Source organism: Mauremys reevesii, linkage group 1, assembly GCF_016161935.1.
Source record: "Mauremys reevesii isolate NIE-2019 linkage group 1, ASM1616193v1, whole genome shotgun sequence".
Lineage (NCBI taxonomy): Eukaryota > Metazoa > Chordata > Testudines > Geoemydidae > Mauremys > Mauremys reevesii.
The window spans coordinates 42,055,710-42,076,575 of NC_052623.1; the positions used below are offsets into that span (position 1 = coordinate 42,055,710).

Sequence of the window (20,866 nt, forward strand, 5' to 3'; positions counted from 1 at the left end):
TTCTTATCAACAGAAAGTTGGCTATTTTTGCTGTAGATGAAGTGCTTGGTTTATATTCCAGGCAGGAGAACGCCTCTGCAGGTCTGGATCACATTCTTCCAGCAATTAATGTCGTCTTCAGTGTGTATGCTGTGAACTGTCGTATGCGGATTTGTAAGCTAGGAGAAGAAATTCTTCCTACGGTTCTTTATATATGGACTCAGTATAGACCGAAAGAGTCTGTAAAGGAGTTAATAATTCAGTTACTTCAACTGCAGGTTCATGTTCATCATCCAAAGGGAGCCAAAACACAGGAGAAAGGTACACAATAAAAAGCTTCTTTTGTTTTTTTGCTTTTCTAATTTTAGCAAATTTTTGCTATATGTGAGAGTTCAAGTTGCACGAGCACAGAAGTTCTGGATGTCACTGGTAAACTTGGAGAATAATCACAGGAGTAACTATTTCTTCTCTATAGTTTTACACTGTGCATTAGAGCTGATTGAATTGGGGGAATACATGGTTTTAACTATTATTGTATTATAATAGCACTCAAAATATGCTAGGTGCTGAATGGGAACACCCAGCATCTGGTCAAAGACTTTAGAATTTAAAAAGAAAAGCAGGAGTGGGGAAAAGGCTGGGGGGAATGGATACAACATACAGGAATGAGCAAAGTGCAGATTGGCACACATGTTCACATCTTATTAATTTTATAGATACTAGGACCGGGAGTGACCATTATGGTCATCTAGTCCAGAGGTGGGCAAACTATGGCCTGCAGGCCACATCGGGCCCGCGGGGCCCTCCTGCCCAGCCCCTGAGCTCCTGCCCCTGGAGGCTAGCCCCCAGCCCCTCCCCCGCTGTTCCCCCTCCCCCGCAGCCTCAGCTCACCCTGCCACCAGCGCAATGCTCTGGGCAGCGGGACTGCGAGCTCCTGGGGCAGTACAGCTGCAGAGCCCGGCCTGACCCGGTGTGCTGTGCCGTGGCGTGGCTGGCTCCAGCCAGGTGGCAGGCTGTAGTGCCACCGGCCACCTGTGCTCCAGGCAGCGCGGTAAGGGGGTAGGGAGCGGGGATGGGGGTTGATAGAGGGCAGGGGAGTTCGAGGTGGTGGTCAGGGGGCGGGGATGTGGATAGGGATCGGGGCGGTCAGAGGGCGGGGAACAGGGGGGTTAAATGGGGGCGGGGGTTCCGGGCGGGCAGTCAGGCAGGAGGGGATGTTGGAGGGGGTGGCGGGGGGCAGTCAGGGGACAAGGAGAAGGGGTGGTTGGATGGGGCATGGGTCCCAGGGGGGCAGTCAGGAAGGAGGGGGGGTTGGATGGGGCAGCAGGGGGCAGTCAGGGGCAGGAGTTCTGGGGGCAGTCAGGGGACAGGGAGAAAGGGTGGTTGGATGGGGCAGGGGTCCCGGGGGTGTGTGTCAGGAATGAGAGGAGGGGTTGGATGTGGCGGCAGGGGGCAGGGGGGCGGTCAGGGGACAGGGAGCGGGGTGTGTGTGGCTGGGGCAGGGGTCCTGGAGGGGGCGGGGTGTGGCTAGAGGATGGGGGCCAGGCCACGACCCCCTCCCCTAATGAATCCTCCATACAATTTCCAAAACCTGATGCGGCCCTCAGGCCAAAAAGTTTGCCTGCCCCTGGTCTAGTCTGACATCCTGGAAAACATAGGCATGCAGAAGGCACGGGGTGGGAGGGGAGGAGTTGATCAGCGGGGCCCATGGACCCCCTGCAGTACCCTCGCAGACCCCCGTTTGAGAAACGCTGTTCTAGACCTTTGATTAGTCTTACCTCTCATTTAAGAACCTTCTGTAATTTTTCAACATCCTTTTTGAAGAGTAGAAACCAAAATTGGACACACTATTCTAGTAATGATCTCACTATAAACATATACAAAGGAAATACCACCTCCCTCTAGTTCATATTCCCCACCTTATACATCCAGGGATCCTGTTTGCCATTTCAGTGACATCATCTCCTTGAAAGCACATATTCAACTGGTTATCTACCATGACCCCAAGTCCGTGTCAGTGTCACAGCTTTCCAGGATACAGTCCCCCATCTTATAAATGCAACCTATGTTCTTTGTACCTAGATGTTGTATGACCTTGCATTTGGCTGTGTTAAAACATAGGATGTTCAAGTGAGCCCCCTTACAAAGCAGTCCATGTTGGTCTATATAACTGATCTGTCCCCATCATTATTTAATACTCCACCAATTTTCGTATCATTTGCAAACTTTAGCAGGAATGATTTTATATTTTCTTCTAGATCATTCTTAAAGATGTTGAATAAAATGGGCTGAGAATAGATACCTGCAGGAACTCATTAGAAACACGCCCTTGGGATGATGATGCCCCATTTACAGTTACTTTATGTGATATATGAATTAATATCGTCTACATAGATTTTGTATAGTGGTAATTCTTTATCCGAATGTCATATGGGACTAAGTTAAATACCTTGCAAAAGTCTAAGTCTATTATGTCAACATTTACCTTTATTAACCAAACTCATAAAAAAAATACCAAGTTTGTTTGACAAGCACCTTTATCCATAAAACCATGTTGATTGGCATTAATTATGCTACTATTTTACTGATTGCTGGGCCATATCAGCATTTCCATGATTTTTGCCCTGTATTGATGTCAGGCTAACTGGTCTATAATTTCCCTGCCATTCCATTCACCCTTTTTTAAATATTGGCACAACATTAGGGTTTTTTTTTTTTCCCAGTCCTCGAACACTTCCAGTGTTCCAAGATTTGTTAAATCAATATTAATGGTTCAGAGATCTCCTCGGTTAATTCATTTAATACTCTTGGGTGCAAATCCTGTAGATTTTAAAATGTTTAACTTAATAGTTGCTCTTTAATATCCTCCCTGGTTTTTGATGGGAAGAAAGTATTTCATTCATTGCAAGACATGAATACATCACCCTGCTTCCTTCGGACTACAGAACAGAAATATTTATTGAACACTTCCGCCTTTTCTGCAACATAACTGATAATTTTACCATCCTTGTCTAGTATTGGACCCATACCATCACTAGGGTTTTGCTTGTTTCTAATACATGTACAAAATTCCTTTTTATTGTTCTTAGCACTACCAGGTATAGATTTTTGTTCGATACCTTTAGCTTCCCCTGTCAACTCTGTTTCCTAACTACTGATTTGTATTTACTACTATCCAACCCATTGTAGTGTTTTTTTTAATGCATTAAATTTTTTTATTAATCCCTTGTTAACAATTAATCCCCAGTTATACTAAAGTCCCTCTTAGACCCGCGTTCCCCTGCATTCTCTTAGAATCTGCCCCTAAACCCCAACATATAGGGTCCCTGGCCTTCACTGTCTATGTTTGCATCTTGCCTGTATCCAACAAAAAAAAAATCTGTGTAAGGCCATCTTCACACCAGGGTTCTTCTTTTGCACAGGGGATGCTGGAGATGGATGCTCCTGGTACATCTGCTGCTTTGAAAGGGCAAGAAGGATAGGGCAGGGCCAAATCAGAGTATGTTGGGTATTAAAATTCTGCAATGTAATCTGTGACACCTGTTGTGTCCCTGGGTTGAGAAGACACATGAGTCAGCTGTTCCTGGCTGCTGCTGGGGTAGTATTCTAACCCCTCCCCCAGACTAGTGGCAGGGGTGGCTGTACTGGGGACCTTGAGTCTCTGGGGGTGGGAGCTGCTTAGTTCTGGATGTTTAGGTTGGAACAGATGAGCGTGGGATTCTTGATTTTATTTTATTTTTCCCCTCCCTCTTATTTGGCATCCAGATTTTATCCTGTCTTCCCCCGTCTTTGCAAATGTTTGAACATTTTTTGTTTTAAATAGCAAATGTTTGCATTATAAAACCTACTGAAAAATACAACTCTAATTGCTGTTAAGCATTCTCTGTTCATCTGCAAACATAGAAAGTTATATTGTATAGTCAGATTATTTAGTCAGATTATGGCAGATAAACTGCATATATAACTTAAATTTTATCTTTTCACATACAGGTGCATATGACTCAGCAAAATGGCAAAGAATCTTACACAACTTGTATGATCTGCTGGTGAATGAGTTAAGTGTCATTGGCAGTAGAGGAAAGTATTCTTCAGGATCACGCAACATTGCTGTAAAGGAAAACTTGATTGAATTAATGGCTGATATTTGTCATCAAGTAAATGACATTTCTACACATTGTTCCAAATGAATGTAAAGTTGATGTGTATACTGTACTATGCTATTCACACACTTCAATTTTCCATTAATATGTCTTGCAGATTTTTTTCATAATTGTTTACTTATATTTCAGTATCTTTAGTCTCTGGTCTAGAGACATGTTCTTTTTGGCCTCAATTAAACGACAGTCTTGAGATCCTAATACTCAGGTCTAATAGAGGCTGCACAGACTGCAGAAAGAGCCCTCCTGTTCAGTTTATAGAGAAATTTAATTGCTCTAGTGATGTTTTGGTTTAACTTTCCCGAAAATATTTCCATGTGTAAGGTACAGATGGAAGCAGACATTTTCTGTTTGCTGCTGAAAGTGTTTAAATTTGTTTTATTTGAAAGTTTAACATGGTTACAGGCTTGTAAGGGAGAAGCGTCCTTATATTTCTGGTATGCTTTTTAATATCAAGGAATTCTAACTAGAGCAAAATTATTTGTTGTTGCAGAAATTCATATTTAGTTAGTATTTTTATTCTGTATGCAGTTGAAAGAATGGGTAATTGATATTTTTATATGACTGTTTATGTGACTTGGAAGCACAAGTTTCATTGAAAGTCAATGGTACTTTGTGCTCCTAAATCACTTTGGGTTCTTGTGAAAATCCTACCCTTACTGATTAATTACTGGAGAGCCAAAGTACTGTAATAATACTTACGTCTCATAGTTCCAAGCCTTGCTTTTGAAGGAAGATCCCAAGCTAGGCTTCTTGCTTTTCAGATGACAGAGGCAGTAGGACACTTTGCTTCTGGAGAGCAGGAAGCAAATCTCTGATCAAATCCTAATGGCTGACAGGCATAGCATTGATAGTGCTGGAGACAGCAGCATCCTTGTGCCCTCTGCCAGTATCTGAGTTGTTGCCGTGTGTGGTCTTTGAAGGTTGTGAAGCAAGCTAAGAGGGAAATGAGAATTCTCTGGAGTGCTTTATAGATGGTAAATAATGATTAACTTCAGGTGTGTCTACCTTGTAAGCTGGTGATGTGATTCCCAGATGGAGGAGACATATTCGCACTAGTTCTGATTGAGCTAGCTCAGTAAAAAAGAGTGTTGACCCAGCTGTGCAAGCAGTGGGAGGGGCTAGCTGCCCCGAGTGCATGCTCATAAGAGATGCTATGTACTACACGGAGCAGCTAACCCCTCCTGTGACTGGGCCACTGATGTTATGCTCTATTTTTAGTGCATTAGCTCAGTTAGAACTAGTATGAACATGTCTCCTCAAGCTCAGAATCATACTCCCAACTCAGAATATAGACATACCCTTAGTGTGAAACATCTCATGGCCTTTAATAGAGGGTGAGGGTGACAAGATCCCTCACCAAAGGCTCTTACGCAAAGTAAGCTGCCATGGGATAAGAGGAAGGTGCTCTCATGGATTGGTAACTGGTTAAAAGATAGGAAACAAAGGATAGGTATAAATGGTCAGTTTTCAGAATGGAGAAAGGTAAATAGTGGTATCCCCCAGGGGTCTGTTCTGGGACCAGTCCTATTCAACATATTCATAAATGATCTGGAAAAAGGGGTAAACAGTGAGGTGGCAAAATTTGCAGATGATACAAAATTACTAAAGATAGTTAAGACCCAGGCAGCCTGCAAAGAGCTACAAAAGGATCTCTCAAAACTGGATAGTTCTCTGAAAACATCCACTTAAAGTGCAGCAGCAGTCAAAAAAGCGAACAGAATGCTGGGAATCATTAAGAAAGGGTAGATAATAGGACAGAAAATATGTTGCCTCTATATAAATCCATGGTACGCCCACATCTTGAATACTGTGTGCAGATGTGGTCGCCCCATCTCAAAAAAGATATATTGGAAAAGGTTCAGAAAAGGGGCAACAAAAATGATTAGGGGTATGGAACAGCTTCCATATAAGGCGAGATTAATAAGACTGGGACTTTTCAGCTTGGAAAAGAGACAGCTAAGGGGAGATATGATTGAGGTCTATAAAATCATGACTGGTGTAGAGAAAGTAGATAAGGAAGTGTTGTTCACTACTTCTCATAACACAAGAACTAGGAGTCACCAAATGAAATTAATAGACAGAAGGTTTAAAACAAAAGGAAGTATTTCTTCACACAATGCATAGTCAACCTGTGGAACTCCTTGCCAAAGGATGTTATGAAGGCCAAGACCATAACAGGGTTCAAAAAAGAACTAGATAAATTCATGGAGGATAGGTCCATCAATGGCTTTTAGCCAGGATGGGCAGAAATAGTGTCCCTAACCTCTGGTTTCCAGAAGCTGGGAATGAGCGATGGGATGGATCACTTGATGATTACCTGTTCTGTTAATTCCTTCTGGGGCACCTGGCACTGGCTACTGTCAGAAGACAGGATACTGGGTTAGATGGACCTTTGGTCTGACCCAGTAGAGCTGTTCTTATGTGAGTACTTGAATACTTTTATTAATGGGTTCTCTTTTTACTATATCTTTGGAAAGGTCTTTACTGAAGACACCAAAGTCCTGGAGATAACCCAGTCGTACACTGTTACACAAAGAGAGTCTGGAGATGAAGCTGCACCAAGCAAGCGTAGGAAGATCGAATTGGGCTGGGAAATAATTCGAGACAACCTGCAGATATCACAGAATGATTTTGATGTCATACCTTGGTAAAAACACCTTTATTCTTTTACTTTGGAACTGAAATCAGTACAAATAACTTAACAGGTTTTAGTTTCACATTCAATTATTTCATAATCTGTGGACTCCTACATTTTATACTCAGTTGTCTCCCAAATGCCTTGTGCTGCGAAGTAAGGTGCTCAGATACAGAACATACAGGGAGGCTGTCATGGAATCAGCCTAGCTTTTCCCAGCTCTTGAAAAATCATGAGGGATGTTCTTGAAATTCTTGTTTTAAAACTTCTAAGTCAAATACCACATAATAGTTAGAAGTCATAACTTTCACATTGCTGACTTGGATAACTGACATGATATATGAGAGAGACAAGGTGGGTGAGGTAATATCTTTTATTGAACCAACTTCTGTTGGTGACAGAGATAAGCTTTTGAGCTACACAGTGGTCTTCTTCAGGTCTGACATGATATATAACTAACGAATGACAATGAAATGATGGTGAATGAAAATACCAGCTTTTATGTGGGGCTGTGGAGTTGCAATAAGAATAATGCCCTGGGGTGAGAACCTCATCTCTATTCTCACTATTTTATGCTGGGTAAACTGGCTTGAGGAGTATAACAATATTGTAATCTTTGACATAGCAGATAAAGGTATAACAAGATCCAGTGGTTGGAAGTTGAAGCTAGACAAACTCAAGCTGCAAATAAGGGGCACATTTTTAAACAGCGAAAGGAATTAATTGTTGGAAAAGTTTACAAAGGGCTGAGGTGGATTCTCCACTGGAAGATTTTTTAAATCAAGATTGAATTTTTTCTAAAAGAGGTGTTTTAGTTCAAACAGGAATTAATTCAGGGAAATCGTATGGCCTGTTTTATACAGGAGGCAGGCTAGATAATCAGAGTTGTTCCTTCCAGCTTTATAATCTATGAGTAAAGCGAAGATTTTTGTCACGGAAGTCACTGATTCCGTGACTTCCAGAGAGCTCGTGGCTGGAGGTCTCAGCTGCGGGGCAGGGGATCCAGCAGCTCTTAGCTGCCAGGTAGCAGGGACCTCGCAGCTCCCAGCCTCTGTGGGTGGCAGGGGACACTCTGCAGCACCTAGCCACAGTGGATGGGGGAGGGACACCCCCAGCTCCAAACCACCCTGGGTGGCAGGGGACCCCCCACAGCTCCAAGTCCCTGTGGGCAGGGGCGCCCGACAGCTCCCAGGCGCTGCAAGTGGCAGGGCCACCCCACAGCTCCCAGACACCATGGGCCACGGGGTGGAGTGCCCCCGCAGCTCCCAGCCATTGTGAGGAGTGGGTTGAACCTGGAACTCGAGCAGCCGTGGGTGCTGGACTCTCTCCTCTCCTCATTTTGTCACGGTTATTTTTAGTAAAAGTCACGGACAGGTCATGGGCGTCGGTGGTTTTTTTGGTTATTGTGTGTGACCTGTCCGTGACTTTTACTAAAAATAAGACAAAGATTTTGTTGTGGTTATCTGTGAGAAATGAAATTACAGCAAGAAAATTAATTTTCTGTTTGCTTTACTGATATCTGACAATCAACTTGTAAAACAGCATTTGTGTGGCTGAGGCTGAACATACTTAATTGCTTCAAAATGACAGAATAATTGGTGATTGAACAAGCTATCCTGAACACTTAAACAATCACAGTTAAATATACAATAGAAGTATAAAATGATTCTCTGAAACTGCTTATATTATATTTTACTGCTTTACAACACATGATGTACATTTCAAATTAATTGCCTTCACTTTCTGTTTTTAAGGTTGCAGATTACAGCCCGATTGATATCAAAGTATCCTATGAGTCTTCCTAACCGTGAATTATCTCCCTTACTCACTATACTACACCAGCTACTACATCAGCAGAGAAAAGGGGAAAGGACCCCATATGTGCTAAGGTGCCTTACAGAGGTTGCTGTTTGTCAGAGCCAAAAATTAGATTTGGAAAGCACACAAAAGTTGGAGCTGCAGAGAATCTGGGCAAAAGTTTGGTCTCTTACAGTTCGCAGCATAAGTTTTCAGCAAGTTGAAACAGAAAGCTTTGGGTTACTTGGAGCCATAATTCAAGGAAACCTTATTGTAATAGACAAAGAACTCTGGAAGATATTTTCAGGGTCTGCATACAAGCCTTCCAGGTACGATGGGAACCAGGGATAGTGTATCTTGTGTCTTTGACTCTCTATAGCTGTTTTTCCTCCATGAACAGAAATACTAAATTTGTTCTTGTGGCGTTTTAATTAAGTACTGCACACGTGTGTTAAAACCTGTTTTTCAGACATTTATAACTCAGCCATAAAAACTCACTCCAGTCTGAAAGTTGACATGGAAGAGATGTGACCAGGACAAGCTTCTTAAAAACAAATTTTGGCCAAAATAGATTCATTCTACTTTTGTTGAAACAAAGTAAAGCATATTTTTTGTTCTTTTAAAATTAATCTAATTTCAAAAGACTGGATCCAAATAGTTTTAAAATAGACAAGTGGAATCTATAACGTCTAAAATATGGGTTTGAAAATGCATGCAGAGTGAGTATTCTTATACAGGAATTTTTAATGTGCATGCTTATTAAGTACTTTATTTATGCATTTGACAATATTCTTAGAGCTGTCCAGGATCCAGAAATAAAGAATTTGCCTTATAATGATAGTAGTCGAATATACATTTAATTATGATTTCCCACAAGCTGTTCTTTGCTCTGTTTTGTTGTAGTCCTGCTGCACGTTGTTTGGCATTAGCAATGACTGCTTATGTAGTACCAGAAACTTTGGAAGTAGGAATGGTGCAGAATAATTGTGAAGGAAATACTGGGTGCGTGTTAAAAGAAGCAATAATGAAATGGCTACTGTTCTGTCATTTGGAAGAGAAGATGGAAGAATGTTTTGAGTTACCTCCTGTGCTATGCAGGTAACAACTTGGAGTATAATCTGCTCTGTGTATAAACACAAAACATAACATAAAAAAAGCAGATGGGAAAAAATGAATTATTAAAGTCTTCATATGTTGCTAATATTTTGGTAGAGTTTATAAATCTGTGTGTTAACTTTCTGTAGGGTATCATAAAACACGTGTTTTGGAAATCATTAATTTTTCCTTACTCAAATGTTAAAAAAACAAAACAAACAAACAAAAAAAAACCTTGTTTCATACAACTGCTTTTAGATGAAAATTACCTGAAAATGATACCTGAAGTTTTCTGGCTTGATGTTTAGATTTTAGGAATGACTAGAATCAAACTATTTAGCAGGTGATAATGTTAACCCTGCTGCTGCTTGGTATAACTGATGTGCTATTATAATCCAAGTTTTTAGTTGTTCAAGTGTTAGCTTCAGACAATACCTGCATTTTAAAGTTTCTTGCTTTTTAAAACATTAGGTTAATACATGGGTTTTTTGGTAAATTAACTAATATTACTGTACATTTAGCGCCTTTTATGAAAAGATCACCAAATGTTTTACAACCATAAGTAAACTTATCAATACCATTTCGGGGGAGGGAAGTAGATAAGTAGTATATCCATTTTTACAAACGGATAATCTGAGACACAGAGATGGTAACTTCCATAAGGTCACACAGCGAGTCTGGCATAGATGTGTTACTCCTGGGGGAAATTCTGCGCCACTGCATGTTCACAGAATTCATGTCCCCCGCAGATTTCTTTGTTTCCGCACAGAAAAATGACTTTCTGACTGGGAAGCAAAGCTCCAGCAGTGTGGGCGTGTCATTTTAGGCACCCAGAGCAGCTGGCATCGAGGGAGAGCACTGTGGGGCAGGAGGCGGGACTGAGGAAGACCCAGCTGGTGGCTCTTGCCCTGCGCCAAGCTCAGCTGCTAGTCCTTGCTGGGCTGGGGGTAGGAGGGGACGGGACTTGATCTTCACTTGCAAGGAGTGGCCATGTCCGGGTCAAACCCAGCCCCAGAAATCTCCCCTGGCTGCAGGAAACTCCACCTCATCCTGCTTTCTGCCCCCATCACTCCTCAGCTGTGGGGGGAAGGGTCACTGTATGGGGAGCTGCTTCACCGATCACCCAACCCTCGTGCATCCAGACCCCTGCAGAGCCTCAGTCCCCCCCCTCACCCAGAACCCCCCACGAGTCCCCCACACCCTAACTCCCACCCCGCCGAGCCTCACTCCCTGCAGCCCACCCTCTTCCCCCGCATCCAGCCCCCCACCCCAGCCCCCAAGAGTGCACCCTGACGAGCCATACTCCTGCTGCACCCAGACCACCCCAACGAGCCCCCTGGACCTCCACCCTACTGAGTTTCAACCAGCTGTACCTGTACCCCAGACCCTCCACTGAGCCCCACACGTGCAGAGCCCCACGCCCAGACCCACACTGCTGAGCCCCAAGCACCTTCATCTAGACTCAGCTGCAGAGTCCCATTGCTCCTGTGCATCCAGATCCCAACTGCATCCGGACCTCCCACTCATCCACCCGCATCCAGATTGCACCACACAGAACCCTCTCACCCCACACCTGGAGCCCCCCACACTAAGCCCTTCCACACTAGGGATCCTGCCAGGCTGAGCCTGCCTGCCTGCACCTGGTGCGGAGGAGCAGGGCCTCAGGGTGTTTCTGGGGCAGACCCAGCCCTTGCACTGTGTCAGGGTCAGGTGCAGCCTCACCGCCGAGTCCGTGTCCTGAGTGGGAGCTGCAGGGTGATCTCTCACCTCTGTGCACCCAATGGCCTGTGCTCCCCACTGCTATGCTGGAGCCTCCACATTTATTTATTGACAAATAAAATTCGCATAACTTTAAAATATTGTGCACAGTATTTTTATTTTTTTGGCACAGAAGTTTTATTTTTTTTGCTCAGAATTCCCTCAGGAGTAATGTATATAGAACTCAGGAGTCCTGATACCTAGTCCTGTTCTAATGTACAAAATTAAGGTTAGGTTTGAGATTTGAAGTTTGGAGTCATAATCACCTAATAAGTATAGATGTTTCTCACCTAAATTTCAGCTCTGGGTTTAAAAAAATTTTTTTCTTTACAGTGATTTTCCTCATCTAGTGCTGCAGAAAACTCTTGTGAGCCTGACTATGAAGAACTGCAGAGCCGCAATGAACTTTTTCCAAAATGCTACTGAGTGGTAAGTTTAAAATTAATCAGCACAGATAGTATGCTCCTCATATTTAGGGGCAGTATTTTTAGGGTTGAACCAGTTTTGTTTTGTTTTTAAGTAGTAATCCATATCCTCGTTGATATTCTGTATTCCCCCTACTTGGCTCAGGTAGCATTAAAGATTTTTGCCATTCCAGCAAACACTGAAGATATGGAACACATGTTTTCCTGTCTCTCACATATCTTTTAATGTTCATTTTTGTAAAGTATTTAGCACATTTTTGGGCATTGTAAAAATAGAGCATCTACAGTCTGGTTAGGTGCTTTAGACAGGTATGAAGACAACATCTCCTCCCTGAAGAGGTTACATAACATCTCTCTTACCAGTAATATATCTTAGTAAAGCAATTGCCAAAAAAACCAAAAATCCTTTTAAAAAGCCCCCAACTAATTAGAAATTACTGTCATGGATCCACAGTACCCACCCTTCTTCCCCATTACTTTACAGTCTTAAAACTTGATTTAGTGAAAGGAGTTGGACACAGCTTCCAATGCCTCCCCAATGTATGTCCTTGGGTGTTGTTGGGGGGACGTAGGGAGGTGGCGCACACTGCCTTGATGCTCACTGCTTTCCAGAATGCTCCAAGGTCACACACCAAAGTTGTGAGCACATTTCATCTACAGTAGGAGTTCTCAACCTATTACTTTCTGAGCCCCCTCCCCCTCCCCCCCAGCATGTTATAAAAACTCCCCGTCCCACCTGTGCCACAGCTGCTATTTTCTGCATATAAAAGAAAGAGCTGGCATTAGGGAGTAGCAAGCAGAGCTATTGCTCAGGGCCCCACACCACAGGGGGCCCCACAAAGCTAAGTTGCTCAGGCTTTGACTTCAGCCCCGGCCTTCAGCTCCACATGGCGGGACTTCGGCTTTCTGCCCTGGGCCCCAGCGATTCTAACACTGCCCCCCCCCAAACCTATTAGTGGCCCCAGGGGGGCCCTGGACCCAATTGAGAACCACTGATCTACAATATAGATTCATCTTGATAATCATCTCAGACTGTGATTAAAATAGTAAGTAACCATTCCTTAGTGAGATTAACCTGAGAAATGAGAGAGCAAAAGAAATGACTAGAGGCACAAATAAAAATTTCATTTTATTTCTGCTTATGTTTCTTGTGTTTAAATAATGGTTTTAAAGGTACAGGTAGTAAAACAGGATGTCACAATAAGAGTAATGTGTTTTTCTTCAAGTGTGCAACACACACAAGACAAAGGAGAAGTCAGTTTTTTGGAAATTGAAGAGCTGTATCTACAGACAACTTTTGATGAAATGGCTATTTTCACCAGCCTTGCAGTGAACATTGCAGATAAAAATCTGTCTGGTTCAGGACTTGCTGTCAACCAAAACCATAGGGAAACACTGGAGCACTGTCTGTTAGTGGTGTCAGAACAGCTTTTAAACAGCTACTCTTCTGAGGTGAGTTAGAAATGAGCATTGAAGTCCACGTTTGTTCTGCTTATTTCTGTATTTTAAAGTCATAGAGCATGTTGAACTTTAGCAGTTTTCCTGTTAAAATTGAATTGCAGACAGTTTTTAATATTTCCTACAAAATTAAGTAGACAAATGTTTGTTTCCCTATAATGCTCTTCAGAATATTCCAAACAAGTTACATGGGAAATAGTTACATGATCTGCAAACTGAGAAGTATACATAAAATTACAAGTTTGGCCATTTTTCTCCTTCCATACAATTTCTGCCCTCCATAATTCAGAGTTTTGCTGAGGTACCTAATTAAACACCTCAGGTGAAGTCCTGGCTCAATTCAGTAAATGTTAGAGCTCTCACTGATGGCAGTGGAGCCAGGATTTCACCTTAGTGGTGACGATCAGCTTGTGCCTGGAAAGAAAAGTAATTGTAATTTTTGAATGTTCCAATTCCTTAGACAAGGTTGCACTGTTAGTATATTACTGTTCTTCTTGAACTGGCTTATTCCTGGATGTTCCAATGGTCTTGAGAAAATCACATAACTTCTGTGCCTACATCTGCCCATCTTTAAATTACAGATATTTTCCTATTTTACAGGAGTGTAATGAAGCTATTTGTAAAGTTCTTTGTGATCCTTTGTTGAAAGGATGTACAGTATAGAAGAGAAGTATTAATGTAATAAACATTAAAGCATTAAAAGAACCATTAATAGCTCTGTAAGCTGATGAAGCACCATTTAATATAAAATTTATGATGTATTTATATTATGTATTAGATTTATTCCAAGTCTACTACTGCAGAACACCTAGTCCGATGTGTCAGTCTCTTGATTGGTGTTCTTAGCTGCTATTGCTATGCTGGCACATTAACTGAAGAGAATGCATGTAAATCAGAATTGTTCCATAAAGCTAAGGTTAGTAATAATATGTGTTTGATAACTGTAAAGAAAACAATATTCAATTATTTTAAAATGATGAATAATTATTACAAATGAGTATTTTCATATTTTCAAAATATAAAACACTTGTTTCTGCTGGTTTCTGCTTAACAAATCACAGTAGGTGACAGAATTCAATGAATATTTAATTTATAGGGACTAGTTTTTTCACTATTACTAAAAATTTTCATAGAATTTTTTTTAAACTGTAATGAAAACTAGGCATAACTAAAATTACATATACACTACTAAAACTACAATTATTTTGCAATTGAAGATATTCTAGTTATTAAAATTTTGCCTACTTGCTTTTGGGAAAATATAAAAAATCAAAATGATCAGGGTCCAGATAGCTAAGGGGTTTGTTAATAAGCTAATGGCACCTTTCACCTCTAGGTCACTGTTCAGATCTATCCATATTGGTAGTGAATTAGTCACTGAGAGCAGTTTGACTATCTGAATTTATTTGGTAGTCCCGCTCTGATTCACTAGTAGTCATGTATATATAAAGCCACCATCACTAATAAAACTGTTTAACTTCTTTGTTGGGAATCTGAGCAAGAAGGTCAAAGACTGAACCCACATGGAGATTGAATTATCTTTTCATGACTAGAGGTGGTGCCTTGCTTCAGAGTTGAAGCACAATATCAGAGCAATATGGAGAAATGCCATGTTTTTCTTCGGTGATTAGAAAATTTGAATTTCCATCAGGTCTGTGTGGTCAGTTCATCACTTCTAGAGAGCAATGAATGTTTAAAATGGAGAAAAAAAGCAAGCCTTCCACCCCAAAACTACTAACTCGTGACCTGAATAGTGAAGCTTAAATGTGCAGCAGAACCACATATGTCTGTGCGTACGTGCGTGCATGCATTTAAATAAGGGAAATATGTGATTGAGAGATTTTCGCTACATTGTATTTGTATTTCTGTTTTTAATAGTCTCTCATACATTATGTTGGAGAAAGCATTTCTCAGTCTAAAAATAAACTAAATGAAGATTCTAGGATCATCTTGCTGAGGACTTTGATAACACAATGTACCAACTGTTTATGTAATTGTACCAAGGTAGGATATTTAAAATCATGTTTGTCCATTATTTTTATTCTGTAATATATATCTAACTGAATTGTAACTTTAAAAAAGCAATAATAATGTATTTTGCAAGCTTCTGAGATGTTTCTCTCTTTCATATTTACTGAATTATGTATTGCATAGGGAAAAAAACTATTAGAACATTAAAGTTGCACAGTTATATCAGGAAATGCCAAAGTTAAGGCAATAATATGCAACTTCAACTCTACCTCCTTATGAGCATGCTTTACAGTAGTCTTCAATTGCATGCTATTTCTCAAATACAGTACAATATAAAGTACTTTTTTCCATAATCTTAAGTCCTTATTTTAAGCGTACATGAATTTCATTATCATAATCAATCAGTTTCTTTTTGACTGATTTTTTTTTAACATAAGTTCTCTACTCACTAAGATATGTACTTTTTATTCTCCTCTCTCTCCAACCAGCAGAACATTCTTTCTTAGATACAATTAAGAGGATCAGGCAGTTGGCTATGAATTGTGAATTTAGGAGGCCTTATGTGCTAATAAATATTCAGTATTGTTCCGATGCAAAACCATGCTCTGAAGTTCCTAGCCTCTGTTTGCCAGAAGCTGGGAATGGGCGACGGGATGGATCACTTGATGATTTCCTGTTCTGTTCATTCCCTTTGAAGCACCTGGCATTGGCCACTGTCGGAAGACAGGATACTGGGCTAGATGGACCTTTGGTCTGATCCAGTATGGCCATTCTTATGTTCTTATACTTAATCTGTAGTAAGTACAGTACTATATATATCTGATAGAGTATATTACAATCATTCCTGTCTGGCATATGCAGAGTAGTACATGTTACTGCAAGGGTCTACACCTATATCTAAAGTAATAGAAAAATTGTATGATGTAATATTTGAGAAATAATGAACCAGATCTTCAGCTGGTATAAACTGATGACGCTCTATTAAGTCAGCTACAAGCTCTGTTGACGTCAGCATTGGGGGGAAAAATCTATTGTTGAAAATCATATACAATTATGTAATTAAAGGCTGTATTATAAAGTCATTGAAGTCAGCAAAGCTATGCTGATATGATTCAACTGAGGGTATGGCCTAGTGTTTTATCATGAAATTAAATACTGTATTGTAGAGCATGCACACAAGAGGGCAGAGCCCAGAATTAATTTAGAACCTCAACCATGCAACCTTAACCCATAGCATTTCCTGAATTTCGAATGCTTATTTATGCAATTTTAACATTCTTTTCACTTACAGGGAGATTTTCAAATGGCTGTTAGGCTCCCAACTCCCATTTGACCCTTTGAAAATTTCCCTCATCGTTTATGTAGAATTTCCTAGGCAAAAAAGAGGGGATAAAACATAAAAAGGAACTTTACTCTCTAGAAACTCAAAAATATTTTAGGTAGCAATAAATAGACAATGGTGAGAATAAATTTAATAACTAGATCAGTATTTGGTGAGACATGACTAGTGTCTATAAGAGGGAGTCCCTTGTCTATCCACCTTAGTTGGCACTCAGTTTTGCACCTCACCCAGCTTCAGATATCCTGAGGTGCATCAGAAATGAGGCTTTCTCCAGTACACCTTACAAAGTCTTCAGGAACCTTTATTTAGCCCTTTCATTGCTTACATGATCAGCAAAAGATGAGGTAAAAATTCAGTGTGCACTTGACCCAGCCTGATTATAGGGAGTATAATGTCTGATCCAAAACCCATTGAAGTCAATGAGTCTTTCTGTCAACTTCATTTCGATGAGGACTTTAGTATGTTCTTAACACATTTGTATGTACATCCCAGCATCTTCTAATATATGCAGGAAGGAACCCCTCTCCTTCACCTTAGCAGCTGTGCCACAGTCTGCAGAGCCAGGCTATGCAATGGCAGTGTTAGCATAAGTCCAACCCCCACTGTATTTTCCTGTTTGCAATATTCTATTTAATTGGACTTCTCAACTTGTCACTATGCAGCTAAGTTAGCTATGCATGCATGTGAAACAAACTGCTCCTTAGCTGTGCAGCTTTTGAACTCCTCAGAAAAAAATCTCCTGCATGTGATCCATGCGTAATTTTCAGATGTTCACCTGTCAGATCAAAACCAATGCAGAATATTTCAGTCCCCACAGATTGGCTCTATGACTATTAAAAAAAATTACCAGAATTATTTTTATAATTGAGAGAGGTGTTTTTTAACTCCCTGTGCTCAAAAACAAGGGACCCGTTTTTTGAAAATAATCTCTGTGCGGAGACCAAGCATAGCACAATTTTTGCTCAAAAAAAGTTTCAGAAAGTTATGAGAAACTGAAATGGGGCTAGAATGCAGGCTGCTAACCTTAGTTATAATATTTACTGCCACAGCTATCATTCAGTAAAAAAAAATTTAATGCAACATAAGGTGCACTGTGTTGCATTAGCCGCATAAAGGTTAAAGTTGTAGCCACTCCTTGCAACAGCTCCTGGAATGAATATTTGCACCCAAAAAACCCCTTGAAAATAAAGATTTTATATTGAAATCCTCCTCAGCTTTAACTATAGCATCACTAGGATGCAGCTGCTGCTTACAAATACTTTAATAGAATGTTTTCTTTTTTTACATATCTTTGAGGCTTCTACTCATTCCATGACTGTTCCTCAAGATAATGCAGTAAATAGGTATATAAGAGGAATACATTTTTAAGCAATCGTGATTTTTTTTTTAAACTTTGATTTATATTTAATGTTTTTGTTTTCTCATTGGAGTTTTTAAAAAGTGACTTATCCAAAATGACACAGATGAGAGAGATTACAGTTCCTCTTTCTGACCAAAAAAAACCCCCAGCTAAACTGATGACAACATTTTAGAAAAAAAACTTTTCTACTTGATTAGTAATATATCTGAACTTGCTTACAGACATGTTCCATTTTGGATTTTTCAAGATAAATTGTCGTGCATGACACGCTTCAGGGATTGGCATCTGGATCTGTATTTTTAATATTATCTGTTTACTTTAATGAATTCACAGTATGGAATAAATCCAGTTCCTTTCTAAGAACAGAGTATGTTATATGTACTGTGATAACTGGTCTGTATATTTTGCTTTCTGACAGAGCAGTCCAAGTAAGATCTTATCAGGCTTATTCCTGAGTTTGTTAACATCAAAGATGATGAATGATCTTGTAGATATTTGCAAACATCTGGTAAGTATGTTTCTCTAAATGCTATGTTTCTTTGCATGAGGATTATTTATACAGTATAAATAACTCAGAGACAAACCGAATGTGATTTTTATTACAGAAAACAAATTAGGCAGTAAAAATATATCAGATTTAAGGGCCTTTCTAACTAGTAGTGTTTGTGTGGATCATTCCTACATGTGTGACCAATGAAAAAATATTGATCAAAGAACTATACTAATCTTGCATCCAAAATTTAGTTACATTGTTTAAGCCTTGTTTTGATACTATGTGAATGAAAAGTGCACACTGATAAAGCTATAGAAATAATAATTATAACCCCCACTTTCATTAAGTGAATGAAAAATAGAACACATTTTAAAGTTTATGTAAGTAGTTATAGCTTTTTGATCAGTTATTTTAACATCCACAGACAGCTTAATTTATTCTTAAGATAGTCAAAACGCACATCTTACTACTCAGCCATACATCTTACAGCATCACCTCTTGCACTAGCTTGTACCTATGCTTTTTCGGTAATTGATTTGATAATAAATGCCAGAAATACTTGTCCATGTACCAGATCTGAATCAAGGCCAAATCTGGGAGCTGCAAGCACATAAGAATTTGCTTCCATTTCTTTTTCATTGTATTAAGCTCATCTGTTTTTTAATGTTAAATTTTTGTTTGCGTTTAGAAAAGATGAAGGATTTTTCTGCTGTGAAAGTAGCTCTTTAAAGGTGCTTGAAAAATACATATTCATGTTGAATTCTTCAAATATGTACATTTCTGTCCTACACTTAGTAGCAAGGTAACAGAATGTGGCATCATTAAGTTTTGTAAAAACCTTGAAACGTGTATCCTCATCCAATTCCAATGCACCTTTAGGTGGGTGTCCTATCCAAATAAATAACATACTTAGTATTTTGCCTGAGGAGAAGCTGACAGTCTCACCACTGTTAGCTTGTCAGCCAGTTGGTTGAACGGTAATTATTTGGGGAGTCCTTATGTCATGCTCTAGTTTCTTTCTAATCAGAAGTTTGCCAGTTTCTAAAGTAAAGTTGATGTTTAAGTGCTAACGATGCAGTCAGCATTCTACGAAACCCAGAAAAGAAAGCAGTCTCTTTCCCAAAGAGCTCACCATCTAAAGAAAAGAGTTCAAATCACACACAGTGCACCAGCTAACTAGAAGATGGGTTTATTGCAGAAGGCTGAAGTAAATATGATGCTTCATAGTTGATGACTTTTAGTTGGTAGGTTGCACAGAAGTGCAAAGAGAGATTTCAATGAGATTAACTACAATTATAATTATTATTTATTGTGTGTATTACAATACTGCTGAAGGGGCCATGTCAAGGATTAGGACCCTACTGTGTGCTAGGCAATATACAAACAAGTAACAGGAAGACACCCTTGGACACAAAGAACTAGATTTAGGACATGATGGAACAGGTAGAGGAAGCAGAGAAGTGGAAAAATGTCAGGCCAGATAATAGCAAAATGAACACATTTTATATAGCAAAAAGTATTAATTTTAAAAAACTCATTCACCCACAAGGTGTGCACACTACTAAAGTGAGTAAATTCATGATCTTAGCATCCCATGTCCTTTCTCACACTGTTTGGTTCACAAGGAAATGCTGGTCTGTTTCCATGTTCTGTTACCTATATGGCATCTTCAGCCACCAAAATAAAATTTACAAGAATGTGATGCTTTTGCTAGATGGTCTTTACTGGCAAACCGAGTGATGCTGGAGAAGTAGACCTAATGGAAGATAATATTGAAAAGAATGCAATGGAAGTAGATAACCAGGTAGCCTTGGACCGATTTGGTGATCACTATATCACTGACTTTGGTGATGCAAATGAGTCTGGGGAGATGCAAAGCGTAACTGGTAAGTGAAAGTCTGCTTTCTGTCCAGAATTGTTTGCATAAGTGTAGGGCACATGCGTTTTTCAGTCTTACACTGCCCACTTGTCTCACATCGCAGTTAGGCAATATATTGGACCATTACAATAGCTGGGATTGTAACTGAGCCATTTGCCTCCAGAACAATAATTGTGTCTTAGCAATTCAGTAGTGTTGTACAAACATTAACTAAAGCCTTGGGAGGAAATTACTATTCTTTTTTACAGTTGGTAAAACTGAAGCAGATAAAGTAAATAACTTGCTCAGGGTCATACAGTGAGCCTGTGGCAGAGCAGGGAGTAGAGCTCAAGTTTCCAGACTCCCACTCTAGTGGTCTAATCACTAGTCCATACGTCCCTTCATACCCAGTACCAGGATATTTTCTTGTGCATTGTAGTTGGTTCTATTTTAGTTGTCTTTCTTTTCTTGCAGAGTAGGTCTATCACGTCTTTGGCACGGTCAGCTTTCTCACATATCCAGACTTGCAAAATAG

The 20,866-nt window shown here is 40.1% G+C and overlaps 1 protein-coding gene across 8 annotated transcripts in view; it reads left to right on the top strand.

Moving 5' to 3' along the window:
- Window positions 1-20,866, top strand: part of ATM (ATM serine/threonine kinase) — a 134,493-nt gene that overhangs the window by 17,505 nt on the left and 96,122 nt on the right. For all 8 annotated transcript variants that reach the window (XM_039526715.1, XM_039526744.1, XM_039526708.1 and 5 more), the window contains exons 7-17: window positions 62-300; window positions 3,970-4,133; window positions 6,617-6,786; window positions 8,529-8,900; window positions 9,475-9,669; window positions 11,758-11,853; window positions 13,076-13,301; window positions 14,086-14,223; window positions 15,186-15,311; window positions 18,399-18,488; window positions 20,188-20,359. In XM_039526715.1, the coding sequence (XP_039382649.1) occupies window positions 62-300; window positions 3,970-4,133; window positions 6,617-6,786; window positions 8,529-8,900; window positions 9,475-9,669; window positions 11,758-11,853; window positions 13,076-13,301; window positions 14,086-14,223; window positions 15,186-15,311; window positions 18,399-18,488; window positions 20,188-20,359 (1,988 nt within the window). The remainder of the gene's footprint in view (window positions 1-61; window positions 301-3,969; window positions 4,134-6,616; window positions 6,787-8,528; window positions 8,901-9,474; window positions 9,670-11,757; window positions 11,854-13,075; window positions 13,302-14,085; window positions 14,224-15,185; window positions 15,312-18,398; window positions 18,489-20,187; window positions 20,360-20,866) is intronic.